Here is a 15,748-nt window from a genome sequence, read left to right on the forward strand (position 1 = left end):
GCATGTAAATCTGTCTATTAATTTAGCAAGAACACCGATCCTAAATGGTCCACAATCACATATATATTTTCAACCCAAAAAAAAAATGTTTACTTGATCAAGAATCATACGTTGCACGTGTGACAAGTAAAGCAAGTCCAACTCTAAAATAACGAAAGAAGCAATATAGCTCTTGGCTACATACCCTAACTGGCCACCATTACAGCTCTTACATCAAATTCATAACTTCAGTGTACTTAGTACTCACACTTCAAATCACCCATTTCTCTGTTCTATTCTTCTAATAGTTCCTTTTCACTTTTGTTTTTTTGTTCTTTTAGGTGAAATGTGACTTTTCTAGCTAGCTCTAGACCTAGTGCTGCCTTCTTTATTCTTTCTTTTTTTTTCTTCTTCTTCTTCTTCTTTCTCTCTCTCTCTCTGATCTTTTTCCTCTTTTTAAACCTATTCCCCAATGGTACTGCTTTTAGAGAGAAACATGAGAATTCACTCATGCTGCAACAAGCAAAAGGTTAAGAGAGGACTATGGTCACCAGAGGAAGATGAGAAACTCATCAACTACATTACAGCCTACGGCCATGGTTGCTGGAGCTCTCTCCCAAAACTTGCTGGTAACGTTATATCTCTCTCTCTCTCTCTCTCTCTCTCTCTCTCTCAAAATTGCACTAGATTTCATATATTCCTACTATCGTTTCTCAAATTTGCTTTAGCTTTCATACATTCCTACTACGTTTCTCAAATTTGCTTTGTTCTTCTTTTTGTCCTTTTTCTTGTACGGTTCTATGAAGCAGGCTTGCAGAGATGTGGAAAGAGCTGTAGACTAAGATGGTTAAATTATCTCAAACCTGACTTAAAACGTGGGAGCTTCTCTCCCCAAGAAGCTGCCCTCATCATTGAACTCCAGGGCATTCTAGGAAACAAGTACCTTCTTCTTCTTCTTCTTCTTTTCCAAAAGTGCTTATATTATTACCAATTCATAAAAATAAAAAAATAAAAAGTGAAAATTAAATATCATGAGTGACATATTAACAACATAATAAATGAATTTTTTTATTTACTTTTTTTATATTTTATTTAACACATGATACTCAGTTTGTAAGTAAGTCTTATCAAGTAAAATTTATAATATTCCTATCATTACTCTTTTTACTATTCTTATTATCGATATTATCCTTATCATGTATATCATTTTTTTTTTCATGCAAGAGGGACCTTTCTCTTTTTTGGACAGGTGGGCTCAGATAGCCAAACAACTACCAGGAAGAACAGATAATGAGGTTAAGAACTTTTGGAATTCAAGCATCAAGAAGAAGTTGATTTCTCATAATGTTCATGCCATAACCACCTCTCCTGATATGCACTATAATGGTAACTCTGAGGAAAGTTTTTTCTCTCTAAACACAAACCCTAGTTGGATCCTAAGCTCTCAACAAGACCCGCTATACCTTCCCACTCCAACCCCAATGTTGCATGGCTTTGATCATGGTGATCTTAAATTACACCAAACTAATTGTGGTGCCAATTTGGTTCAATTTCCAACCCCGCCCCCAATGGCACCACCATCGAATTCTTCTTTTTATGATCCACTATGGTCATTAGGCTATCAACCTCATGAACAATTTGATCCTAATCAAGAACTTCAAAATTTCAGCACTAGTGGAGCAACACAGCATTATATTGGTAATAAACGTATTGGTCCAAGTATCACAGCACCACATTATGATGAGGATCCATTATCATCCATGATTCCAAAACCTTGTGAAAATATCAGTGGTAATTGCTGTGGCATGCCTTACTTATGTGCGTCACAAGACCTTGACCCACTTGCTAGACTCCCACATTTTCCAGCTAGTTTTGATTATCCACATGATCCATACGTGCCCAACAATCATATGGAGTATATGGATATGCCATCATGTCATCATCGTACTTGATACAATTTGTCACAAACCCTAATCTTCCTTCAATTCGGAAGACTTAGACATGGTACTCTGTTGGAGTTAGGTTCTGTCTATTAATTGATGGACCTAATTGATACAATGCATTTATTGCTTGTTATGTGCACAAGACATATAAGAGAACCTTCTTTGGGAAGCTAAAAATGTTTCTAGTTAAAGTGAGTAACGCTGGCTGAAGTTCAAAAAATATGTGTAGATTATTCAAGTTTGTCAGCTTAATTAATAAAATTTATGAATTCCTACTTCCTGGTGCCTAGCAAAGTTGAAAGTACTGCTCCATATTAATTTGTACCAATTCTTCTGTGGACATAAAGGGTGCGTTGGGATTAGGATTAAAAATTAAAATTATTTTACTATTCAGCTTATTTTTACTACTATTTATAAGTCCTATTGCATTTTTTTTGCACTATTCATAAGCCACACTGTACTATTTTAACTAACCTTTACCTTTATCTACAATACTTTCAATAATAATTTTTCAACTTCAATAAAATAAGTGGTATCTAAACATACCCATAATACTTATCTATACACTTTGACACAATTTGTTAATATGTGATAGGATTACATCACTTATAAATGATTCCATCACATATAAATGGGTCCATCACTAATATTTAGTGAAAAGTAATTCAATAACCATTTGCCACGCGTTTAAATTGTGTCAAAGTATGTGACTTAAACTTTTTATATTTGTACACTCTTTTCAACAAACAGTTTAAACTTTAAACTTAAGAAAATTCAAGCAGATATATATATATATATATATATATATTTTTAAGAAAGAACCATATATTTTGTAATTGTGCCAAAAAAAATCCACTATTTTTGGGACGGAAAAAGTCACTTGATGTACTTTAGTACCTGGTTTCGTCGTTATTTTCCAATTCCAAGTGAAAGGGCTCACTCTCTTTCTCTCTTTTTCATCATTATTGAATTCATATAGACAAATAAATCATCTAATTATGGAGGAAAGTTAGAGACAATAATTAATTCTTTAATCGTCAATTCTCAGAGATTTGTCAATCATAAGGTTTCCTATAAATAGTACTTTTGTTAATTTTGAGGGATCAACATGTATGATGTATCCATGCATGTTTATACATTTGTATTTATGAGGAACATAATAATAAAATAGTAAACATGAGAAGAAGTAACACGAGAGGAGGAAGATCAAAATAATAAAATACTACAACAACAAAAATAATAATAATAAGAGGAAGAAGAAGAGTAGTATAATAAGAAGAAAGGGGGAGGAAGAGGAGATTGTAATGGGTTAGTTTAGCAAGGGTGTATATGGATTGGGTTAATTTGAGGTATTTCTCAAATTCAATCCACCCAAGCTAATAATCTCCTTTTTTTTTTCTTTTTTTTTTTTTCTTTTTTTTGAGAAATTAACGACCCAACCAAACTCATAAAGAATAGGTTAGGTTGAGTTGGAAAGATTTTGTGAGGTCTAATAAAAAAATGGTGTGTATTCAATTATTCAGGCTCCTTATTAATTTAATAAATTATTTTAATTTACACAATAGGGATTTGACTTATTAACATAATGTTATCAATACCTTATGATGCCCTATGTATGAAGTTTGAAACCTCCTTTCCCTATTTATCGAGCAAAAGAAATTACAATTTACACAATGGAGTCTGATACTCCAACTTCATAAGAAGTCTCAAGATACAAAAATGAATCAACAAAAAAATTTTAATTACATATATTTTTAAATTATTGATAGCATGGGTTTTGTCAAGTTATAAAATCTTGCCAACAGGAACTCGACCAAACTCAAAAAAAAACAAATAAATAAATAATAATAATAATAATAATAATAGAAGAAAAAAAATAGAACCCAACTCAACCCATCAACCATTAAATAACCAATTTGCCCATCAGGTTGGATTGAATTCACTCGAATTAGTGGGTTAAATGCACATCCTTACTTTTTAGGAATCTTTCTATATGAATTATATATGAGACTGTTACAAGCCATGTTAGGTTAAACATTTTGATTTTTCCTTAAATCGACATATTAATCTTAATAATCAGTAACTTTTTTAATTGCAACTATTAGGAAAATTTGGTGGATGAAAAAATCAATAAATAAGAAAATAAAATAACTTGACTAAGAATTGTGTAATTAATGAAATGAATAAAGCCTCTTCAATCTTTTACTGAAATGTTGAGAATTTTGAATAGCAAGGATTATGAACAGGAAAGAATTTCAAGAACTGAAGAGGTAAAAACCACCACTCATATTGATTCAAGTCAGCAAATTCTCACAAATTAGGTCTCAAGTACATGAAGTACTCTTTTCTCTGCAAATCTACTAAACGTTTATTTAAATTACACACTTTAATTCATGCATCCAACAAGTAAGAAAGTAGTTCACAATTTCTAATCTCCTTAGTGTTCCTTTGGACGAGTGGTTATTCATCTTATTTAGCTTATGTATAACTTTTCTATTTTTCTTAGGTATAATTATACTTACTTTAGACAACTAATTTTCAAGTTCAATAAACCAACGAACATAAGCTCTTCCAAACGAGCACTCAGCAATCTAATAGAAAAATGGAAGATGAAAAAGAATTATTATTTTGTAATAAAAGAAATGATATGTCTACAATATTTTTACAACAAATCCTAAGTAGCAGGTTGTTACTGGTTATTATTGTTAGGGCAAAAAAGTAATCTTAGTATTAATTTCAAATTTAAACCAATAATAACTAACCACCTGTGATTTGTTATAAAAATGTTATAAAATTATTGTAGACGTAGCATCTCTCTTGTAATAATTCTCCTTCTTCTTCTTCTTCTTCTTCTTCGTCTTTATTATAAAAGAATACAAAATAAAGTTTCCACTTTTCATGAGGGTAATGTGTTGGAAAATGAAAACAGGTACACAATAGTCTCCCTGTTACCACAATGATTAAGGAACCATACCATATTTGGCTGTGGGTTCGATGGGCCATCAACTGTTGATTTCATCCTTATAACCATGTTCGTTATAAAGCATAAAGAATGAATCTCAATCTTTATCCCCCCCGGTGGGAGAATGTATCTTATAAATGAATATTATTGCATCCTCTCTTTCACAATGTGTGGAGCTCATTTAATTGTGAGATACACACATTGTGAGAAGGAATATGCATATATATAAAACATGAAATAATTATTGTCCCGGTAAGAATAAACAAAAAGTAGTTATTGAGTTGCTATAAGAACAAAATTTATTCCATATCTTTTCCCTACATTTATTAGTCGTTTCATTTGGATGAAATTATTTGAACTTAAAGAGAAGATTCGAATGTCAATCTTTACTTTAAAATTTTAGAGAGAGAGAGAGAGAGAGAGATGTACCGAACAAAGAATCCACGGTTCCTCTTATGCTGGATAAAGCTAGGCTGGAAAGTCCGTTTAGGAAATAAAATCATTGGCTCGTTTGAAGAAGAAACATCTCCTGCAGAACAGAACAGTTAACATCTATACAGAAACCAAAAAGACCGAACAAAATGATACTGATGACTTAATTGGTGACCCAAACCCAACCCCTGAAAACTCTAGCCTTAAGTGTTCTTGAATAAAAGCTTCCATATTGCAACAATTACCACAATGTTCAAGTAATGCAGCAACCCTTTTGAGGGCCTATGAAATGAAAAAAATCTGCATTTGCATTGGCTAGTAATGAAAACAATTGGTTATGGCAGAATTAATGTGGACTAACATCTTCCAGCCATATATAGGAGTGAAAAAAAAAACCTCCACCGGCAAGAGCAGGGGATATCATTCTAGATGATATTATTTCCAGCACAGTACATTAATCACTATTAGCAACAGAAAAACAAGAGCATATCTCGGATGACACTACCACCTAAAGTCTAAAGCCTGCTACTTAAGTCATCTCTCATCAAAAAGTAAACATACTGGCAATCAGGATAACCACATCAGCATCGACATATCATTCACCACAAAACAAATCTTACGGGGTTTATCATGTTAATCAGATTCATGAGAGGAAATACCAGAAGCACTGTCTTAGCCCCCTAAATCTAGGTAATAAGTAATAACTAAAAGTAAGTACTTCTATATCATAACCTTTGAAGTTTGAAGCAAGAGAGCCCCTCCATAGGGCTTTTTTTTTTTTTTTCCTTTTGGTGTACCCTACATGAGTATTGTAGTTCACAAATTTTCAATATTTTCCAGGTTATAATTAACTCATGTCTAGTAGCAGTAAATTAAGACCATACCTAACAGTTATCATCATTAATAATTAATCTTTCCTATAGAGATTCTGCGCATTTCCATCCCCCACTCAACCAATTTTTTACTCCAAACCACAATTCTATACTTGCTAGTTATGTTCTTGATGGAACATTTGGCAGAAGTTGGGCATAGTTTCCAGGATGCAATCCGTAATGGATACTAAAGTAATTATGAGGCCTTAACTGGACTATACATCTAGTTACTAGACAAATGAGCAAGCTGAAGCTTCTATAATTTCAATGTTCTTAAAGAAGAAAAAATGAAGGTTTAGAAAAAGACTTTCTTTTTCTTTGAGGCACCAAAGAAAAGAATGCTTTGTAGAAATTTAATTTTGTCTAAACATAGTTATATGTCCATAAACAACAAAGTTTAGCTATAAAATTGGTTGTAACCTGAGATAACAACTTTACTCATTATCTTTTAATTGGAGGTAAATTTTGACAAATACACCATTAGATTATATTTTTTTTCTTATATCCTCCATGCATGCTTGCAAAATTTCTAAAAAATTAAAAATCAATAGTTATGTTATCAATAAATTGTTTAAATTGCAAGTTTTTGTAATTTAAAATTATGCATACAATATAATTTATAGATCATATAATAAATAATATCCGATTTACACAAAATTTGACATGTGTATTAAGAGCATAAAGAATATGCAATCAAGTAGTTAGATTTTCAAAATATGTTATAATGTTAATTTTTTAAAAGGAAGTTGTAGCATTAAGCTATAACCAATTTTGTAACTAAATAACTTTGTCCATCCATAAATTCATATATACTCACAAGGGAAATGATAGAGACCAATGGATCAGTTGGAATCCTTGCTATTCGAACTGGGGTTTTACACAACAATTCCATTTTTGAGCTCCATGATTTGCTTAGATTTTTAATCTAATTCTTTATAATTTTTTAGGTTACTTTGTGTTCACCATCGTGAATATGAAATAATCTTCTTTCTTAATAAAATCCTTCTACTTGTTTATTAAAAAAACAAACTATATATGCACAACCTTAAGGTCACCAGTGATATGAAGACATTAGGTTAATTTGTTAATTGGTTATTAGTTAATTAGTTAACAATTTTCTCATGGTCAACGACTAAAATGGCAAATTTAATGGATTTTTATTATTATTATTGGTAAGTTACACATACAACAAATGGGTTTGAACTTACTACCTTACTGTGCACTTATAAGGAGAGGAGATGTTGGTTGAGCTAGAGCTCATTGACAACAGATATGCACATTAGCTTTTATAGCAACTTGCTATTAGCAAGTAGTTGTCAAAAACTATAATTGATCCATCCATTTTCTGTTATGATCCTAGTGTCCCACGTGGATTAAATATAAACTTAACTAAGTATTTATAAACTCTTGGCACCTCTTCTTGCAAACCAATTTTTAAATGAGAGTTTACCATAGGTTCCTAACATTTGGTATCAGAGTCAACCACCACCCTCTGAGTACTTTGTGTCGGATCCCGAGGGGGCGACCTAGAGACCAGATTAAAATAATTGATAGGTGAGTGGAGCTACCTTACAAGCCGGTTTTTAAGGATAAGTTATACCCATGAGTTTGTAACATTTTCTCGTATATCAAACAAAACATACATACATAATTACATGTATACACACACTCTCAACCAAATTTCATAAATAAAGGCATAGTTTAATAGTTCAAGGATTACACACGTGTTTTAGAGGTAATCAGAATTTGACAATATCAACTAGCTAGCAGTCGTTAATCGCCTCACCAATGTGAGCAAAACTAGCAGCTTCACCCCGTAACTAAACAAAGACAATCTTAGCATCACCCTCAATAATCACTTCATGTATTCCAATTTCTGCAGCAAAGTTAATAGCCCTGCAACAGGCCATTGCTTCCACGTCTTCAACAAAAAACAAAAACTTGTTGGTGAATGGTGAGGAATGGTACTATTTGAAAGACACGGTAGCATTTTGTGTAATAGTTGTATATAACATCTGCATATATGGGAAGGAATACACACCAGTGATATCCGCCTTCATGTACAAAATTATAAAGCGCGAAGAAGAGCCAAATAGGCCCTTGACATGTTGTGGTGCAAATGATAACGGGCTCTTGATTCAAATAGCATGTCTTCCTCTCCATTTGCAAATAGGTTGCAAGGGCTTAATAAGCTGAGTTGAGAGACTTCATCTTTTGGGCCCTATATCTAATTCATTGGGCTAATGTGACCCCAATACAAATGAAATGTCACCAACCAAGTACTAGACTCTTGGCTGATTGGGTCTACCACGCATGTAAAGCTTGAATTATTGTCCTGCTGCACCGCCAACAACAACCAATTACCATAATTGTTACATGTTTCAGCAAAGTTCATATTCAATCACCTTCTAAGCCCATTTGTTCAAGTTATATTCTTCAGTCCAAACTCAAGACTTAACACCAGTCCAAATCCCAAAATAAAAAGAAAGAGACTTAACGCCAGTCACTTGGTAACTTCATCTCTAAATTCGAATAAAAATCACACAACCCTTAAAGTAACACTTTCTTTTTTTTTCTTTTTTTTTTTGTTCATTTTAAATAGACTTTATAAAGGAAAAAAAAGTAGGATGTAACAATTTATTACCATTAATGAAGCATAAAGTGACATTCAGAGTTAGACATGATTTTTATTCGATTAGAACACCAAATCCCTCCCTTCATTTAATGACATTGCTTGTCTAATAAACCTACGAAGTAAAGAGGATGGTGAATAGGAAAACACAAACACACTAAAACTACTTTCTATTGATAAATCACAGTGACAAAATCCCAAGTCAATGAATATGTGATTGATTAGAAATTAGACCAATGAACCCGTCCATTACAACTACAAGCAACTCCACAATTTTGGTAGTTAAAAAACAACCGTGTTCCCCAAAAAAAAAAATCCAACCAAAGAGAAAAAAAGAGGCAAAACAAGACAACAAACTGGCATTTTTAAAACATGCCGAAAAGTTTACAGGAAGCAATTGCTCCAGAACAGAAATATGAAAATGAAGAACTGAAACAATGGAGAAAAGGATTAGGTGGGAAAAAAATATTGATAGAAAAGAACGGCACGAATCAGAATTAATCGTTTCACTTAATGACTAGACTATCATATAACTGCAGACGCATGAAAATTATATATATCAGAACTCCAAATGTACACTATATCAAGCTGGACTGAGGAAGCTTTATTGCTCTGCAGGGAGTGCAGCAGAGATCCAATCTGAGGTAGCCGTTTGAATGTCCGTCTCAATATGTGGTGAAAGAGAAAGAGGAGTTATTGCAACCTGTTGCTCCAAATGAGACACAAATCAGAAACCAAGGAAGCTAATAATAATATTGAAAAAGACATGAAGCCAAGTATCTAATACTTCAATAAAAGAAAAGTAACCATCTCCAACCACAATAAAACACCCTATTTCAAATATTTTAAAAGAGATACCAAACCCTACCACCCAAGAAATATGTAACAGTTAGGATATTATTTCAATTAACATGCAGATGCTACAGGCAAGCCTAATATCCAATAAAAATCATATTGATCCTTGGTGTTTTATTGTAAGTCTTAAAGAGATTTAATCACTGACATTGGGACCCAAAACATTAGGTATGAGCCATAATGATATATGAAAACACTCACAGTAACATTTAAGTCAAAGGATGATAGCATGCAGTCCTGCAATGACCACACACTTTATTACTTTTACCTTTACATGCTACGTAAAACATACCAAATTTTTTTTATGATGGCCTCTTCTGTTACTTTTTCTTCAGTTCTTTTGTAGTACAGTCACCAATCACAGGCAAGTGGAATCCACTCTTTAAAACAGGACCCCATTGCAATTATTACAGTTGTTTGAACTGACAGTCATGGAAGAAAAACCTACTAGGGGAAAGAGCTGACCCCACAAAAATGATACTACTGAAAATTTAGATTCATTCATTCCATTTCTATAAGATTGAATGACACACAATGACGAGAAAAAAATAAATAATTTCAATGATGAGGAAAAAAAGAAATTATAGGTACTTACATATCCATTTTCAAGAGCTCTGAAATCCAGATCCTCCTCCGTCTCTTCTTGCTCCTTATCCAGAAACTGCAAATGTAAGCATGCCTGAGCCTTAGTTCATCACTTCATGAGACAACTACAAATATCTTCAATTTTTTTGGTTAATCAAGCCAATGAAGACTTGCAATTTGTAGTACAAAAATTCAGACTTTTCTATAGGTAAAACTTTCAAAGATTTGTTACAAGCAACTTAAGATTCATAATTTTATATCAACCCTTCTTATAAAACTACAAAATGTCACAGATCTTCAAGCAATTTCATTGATTATCCTAAAAGGAGAAAGTATAACTGCTTTATTGAAGCTGCTTCTAAAAGCATTCTCACAGCAAGTAAAAGCTGCTTCTAAAAGCAACCTTAATTGCTAGATTTTTTTTTCATACCTCTAGCCGGAAGTACTTCTTCACTCGGTTGGAATCAGATTTTCCAGCAACACCAACTGATTCAATTTCCACATGCTTCTTTTGTGTGTTCAAACGTCGAGCCGCACCCTGAAAAACACCCACCAAAAAAATGAAAACAGGAAAAGGGCAGTATAATCCTTCCATGAGCCTTTTATTTTTTGAGCAATTCACAGTGAGAGCGACTGACCGCAGCGGAGGCATCTCGGCCAAGCTGTGCAAGCTGAAGGCCAAGGCTTTGTTGATTGGACATGAAATGTCCAGCAGGATACCGGTTGGCTGAAACAGCTAGCCAGTTAGGAGTTGATCTCCACATACTTTGCTTGGTCAATTTAAAACCCTGTCAAGCAAAACATTTTCATGCATATGTAAGAGGGAAAAGAATGTCTTAGGAGAATTTAAATATTGTGAAGGCAAGGACTTATATCAACAGTTTTTTTTTTTTCAAACAAAAGCGCATGAATGAGTAAAATCAGTAGTTCAATACATGACCGACAATGTGAGACCAGCTTCCCAGAAGAGGGTCTAAATCAAGTAGAATTTTCCAATATACCAACTATATATCTCAGCTGATACAGTTAATCAAGGGTTTGAGCCAAAGCATCTAACAATTAAGCACTTGCTTGAAATGGGAGAAAGAAAAATGTGTTACCACCTAGGAAGTGCAGACACAGGTACAACACAGTGACACGAGCAATTTCTGAAAAATTATAACATAAAACAGCCAATACGATACGGGTACGGTACCCTAAATGAAGTGTCCATGATTCCTAGGTTATCACTAACCGAATTGTAGCATATTTTCCATATATTAAGCATAAGATACTTTGGCTCCAATGAGTTAAAATTTTCCCTCAAAATTTTGACCCATGGGAGCAACACAGGCCCCTACACTAAAGCACAATAACTGTAAACTCCAGTCCAACAGTGACAAGAATGTGATTACAGTTATCACACTTAAGTTTGTAGATCTATCCTATAAAGTCAGCATACATTCTAACGAGCAGAGACACCAACTAATATTTTATCGTTAGCAACTAAGCGCCAAGAATAGCAATAGAATATAATCTTAGATCCACATACCTCACATGCACCAAAAGTAGTGATGATTCTATAAATAAAACTAAGCCTTACCCTGATGACATTGCTATTGATAACTATCCTGGCTACTTCTAAATGCTTGACAGAGGATGCCAATTTCCAGAGTACGTGTTGATAGCACTAAGATTTTTCACTGCCTGATTACCTAGCATAACCTCATTTCCCCCAAGAACCAATATTGGCCATCTTAACATATAAGGCTCTCAACATGATACTGCCCATGTCATCTTAAGTCACCAAGTCATCTGATATGACCAAAAAACACTTCAGTGATACACTAACATACCAGAATCATTCTGAAAAGTTTATAATCTGGTGGGTTTTCAATTCTCTTTCTTTTTCTGATAAGTAGGGGTATTCAGTTATCAATAAATTTGAGAATCTATAAACAAATGCACCCTAAATTTTTAAACCTACCCAATAGTTTGTCATTCAGACAGGGAGAATAATAAAGGCTGCATCTATACCCCACATATATCCATTGAATGAAAACAACAATAACCACAATGGTCAATGAAAAAACTAGTCATTCATTAAGAATGCAGTTCTAGTGCTTTATTATGGCCAGTATTATATTTTGGAAAACACCTGGTCAAAGTTCAGTGTGTATTACCATAGTTTTCAAAACAAACTTTCAATTAGAAACAAGTTAACAACCCATTTAATTAACACTTTAGAGATGCAAACCTTGTTTGTCAAGGGAGAAGTGGGTATCTCTATATTCAGGGAGCAGCTTTTGGGGAAAACTCCTTTTTCAATATCTCTGATAGCTGCATTTATTAAAGGTATACAGACAGAAACTGCATCCTTAAAATCATTTTCCTGACTTTCATCCTTCTTCCTGCAATAGATATTATCACCAAAGAATTACTTCTCAACATCAAGAAGGAAAATATATATATATACATCAAATTTTTATAAGAAAAAATCAAGTCACCAGTTCAATGATATTGACAACGATGGAACACCACAAATTAGGGCCTCTCTAGCTCCGGCAACAACACCCGAGTAAAACCTGATCAACATTTCAGTCATTAAAAAAATCTTGTCTATTCAAATAAGGACTAGAAGTCACCCGAAAAAAATAGAAACATACAGCTTTAACTGATATTACTAGAGTAAACATATCAAACACTGATTTCAAATATTGGATGATTCCAAAGTTTACCCTGCAGTCCCTGCTTGACTTAAACAAGATAATATAGGAATAATAAAAAGCAATAACTAACAACTTACATGTGATGGCCACAGCTTGATCCCCGATTAATTCCACTAATCACCTGAAAATGAGACCATCTATGATTTTTCTGGACCCCAAAATGTATATGCATAATCATACTGATGACATCATATAAATGCTAACCAGAAGAGGCTTTGACCAAGAAAACAATGCCCCAGATAATGCCAACGATACACAATCCACAGGAGTCCCTGAGTAAAAAGAATCACGTCCAAGCCTGTTACTATCAGTAACCATGATGAAACCGCAAAATCCAGATCAACTTTACATAAATCTTTCAGGCATACATTGATGCCAATTTCAAAGAAAATATATCAATAACTAAAAATCACTGAAGTTTTCCATATATAGAATGAATGAATCTGGCTAGTAGTTAAATTCAATATCAAAAAATCCACATCATATCTACCCAATTTCATAAACATAAACATAAACATAAACAAAAGCCAAAATGCAAGGAATGATGAATCCATTAAATACAAGATAATTTTTATAGTTACAGAACCCAATACATAGATATCGGTCATACCTGAAACTTCAAAAGCTGTAGAACCATTAATCTCGGTGGAACTCACAGCAACCGTTTCTTGGAGAGTCACAGAATGACCTGACACTGATTTGTCCCTAAAAGCACCAAATCACAACCTAACAAATCAGAATATATTCCCAGCTTCAATACCAATACTTGAAATGAAACAAAACAACATATCTATATACAAAGAGTAATCGGCAAATATTAAAAAAAAAAACTTCAAAATCCCACACCCATAATAAGCAATTAAGAGAAACATGCACAAAAGGTAAGTTATATCAATAATCACAAAGAATCCAGATACTCAGATAATGAAATTAACAAAAAAAAACAACAAAACACATTAAAAGAATTAAGAAATGAAAGAATTTCACATACCAATACAGGAACACAAATATACAAGCCTAAACAATCAAAAACAGTAATCCCACATACCCAGATGAGAGAATCAAGGAAATAAGATATAAAACGCAAACTACGGCCTATAATCAAAGACAACCCGGAAAACCAACAAGCAATGAATGAAACTCACATACCAATACAGGAAATGAAAGAAGCCCACATAGCCAAATATCAAAATCAATCAAAAAACACAAAACTTTACAGCTAGGCAATCAAAAACAATAGAACCCGCATAACCCAGATGAGAAAATCAAAGGAAACAAGCAATAAACCACAAAATACAACCTATGCAATACAGGAAATGAAAGAAGCCCACATAGCCAAATATCAAAATCAATAAAAAAAAAAAAAAAAAAAAAACAAAAAAAAAAAAAAACAACAANGTTGGCAAGCATTAAAAAACATCTTTTTTAGCTTTATTTTGATGGCATAAAGAAAAAAAAAAAAGGCTTTTTCCATAATTTTTTAATACTATTTTATGTAAATAAATAAATAAGCTCATCCAAACACACACTTTTAAAATTCACTTTCTGCTTGTTTAATGAAAGAAACTATTAAAAAATCTATAAATTTTACTACATAAAACTAACAAATTGATGTGTCAATAAATGTATTTGGTTGACTTTAACTACACCACCTAATCAATAGAGAAAAATGTTACGTCCATAATATTTTCACAACACTTTCCTAACAAATTATAGGTGGTAAGTTGTTATTGTTTTAATTTAAACCTACTTCTAAAATTATTTTATTCTCACCAATAACAACTTATAACAACTTACCACTTAAGATTTGTGGTGAAAATATTATGAATACAAAATTTCTTATCAATAAATGCTTTACATTGTTTTTTTAATTAGTAACACATTCATAAAGGATTTTTTTAGAAGATATTTATAATGTTCTATAACATCACTTATTCAATAAAATGTTTGTAATATTCTATTGAGGATAAAAAAAAGAAAAAAAAGTGACCATAGCAAAAAGCTAAGCTAAAAAAAAAGGGTAGAGAATCCCATTTTCAATTAGATCACTTTCTTCCTCACGTGTTTAATTATTTAAACGTAAATGTAGTCTTTAATCTTGTATGTTCATTGAATACTTAATTAATTATCAACACTAACCCATATTTACCAAACGAAATCAATAACCAATATTACAGTAAAAATTGACTCAGATTTATAATTTGTAAATATCCAAAAACATACATCATTACAACTAATCAAATTGATGTGTTATGTTAACAGTCCTCATCTAAAATTATACTACTTATGAATCAATGATTCAAACTTGTCCTATTGTGAATTCTTTGACTGTAGTTTTCAACATATGTCACCGCCCTTTGAAGAATACAAATTAGCTCTTCATTTAAATTTTACTTATATTAATCTCATAAACTAATCTTACTTGCCCTCATTTTTTTAAAGTTGATCATATCAACTCTAATAATCTAACTTACAAGTTACAACAAAAGAATACGTGTTATTTGTCTTTATAATAAGCACCAGTGAATTAAAAGCAAATTAATGTTGCCCACTAAGATCTTGGTTACAAGCTTTCATGTGCTGATATGATTTACTTCTCAATAAAAATTGTATTCTTGTAACTGTTCGCTATCAGTAAACCATACAGGTTCATCCTCTCAGACCCTGGAAATGAACCCCCATTCTCATAAAATAAGCACCTAGATCTGATTGAACTAGGTCCATAAGTTATAACCAAAGAAGAAACTAATCTTCTACTCATAGAGATACCCATTTACAAT

At 32.6% G+C, this 15,748-nt stretch overlaps 2 protein-coding genes across 2 annotated transcripts; one reads left to right on the forward strand and one right to left on the reverse strand.

Annotated features, from left to right (window-relative positions):
* Positions 1-475: 475 nt before the first annotated feature.
* On the forward strand, positions 476-1,931 carry LOC111995620 (transcription factor MYB26). The gene is made up of 3 exons (XM_024027530.2): positions 476-608; positions 789-918; positions 1,229-1,931. Exons 1-3 carry the CDS (start codon positions 476-478, stop codon positions 1,929-1,931), a joined length of 966 nt encoding a protein of 321 aa, XP_023883298.2.
* A 7,091-nt stretch (positions 1,932-9,022) lies between these two features.
* Positions 9,023-13,712, reverse strand: LOC112028167 (uncharacterized). The gene is made up of 9 exons (XM_065764851.1): positions 13,579-13,712; positions 13,173-13,240; positions 13,046-13,089; positions 12,747-12,824; positions 12,497-12,650; positions 10,899-11,048; positions 10,691-10,798; positions 10,271-10,336; positions 9,023-9,523 (listed from the first exon to the last, which is right to left on the reverse strand). Coding segments are annotated over exons 3-9 (657 nt in total). The 5' UTR covers positions 13,048-13,089; positions 13,173-13,240; positions 13,579-13,712; the 3' UTR covers positions 9,023-9,424.
* Positions 13,713-15,748: the final 2,036 nt, after the last annotated feature.

Source organism: Quercus suber, unplaced genomic scaffold, assembly GCF_002906115.3.
Source record: "Quercus suber isolate HL8 unplaced genomic scaffold, Cork oak 2.0 scaffold_587, whole genome shotgun sequence".
In the NCBI taxonomy this organism is placed as follows: Eukaryota; Viridiplantae; Streptophyta; class Magnoliopsida; order Fagales; family Fagaceae; genus Quercus; species Quercus suber.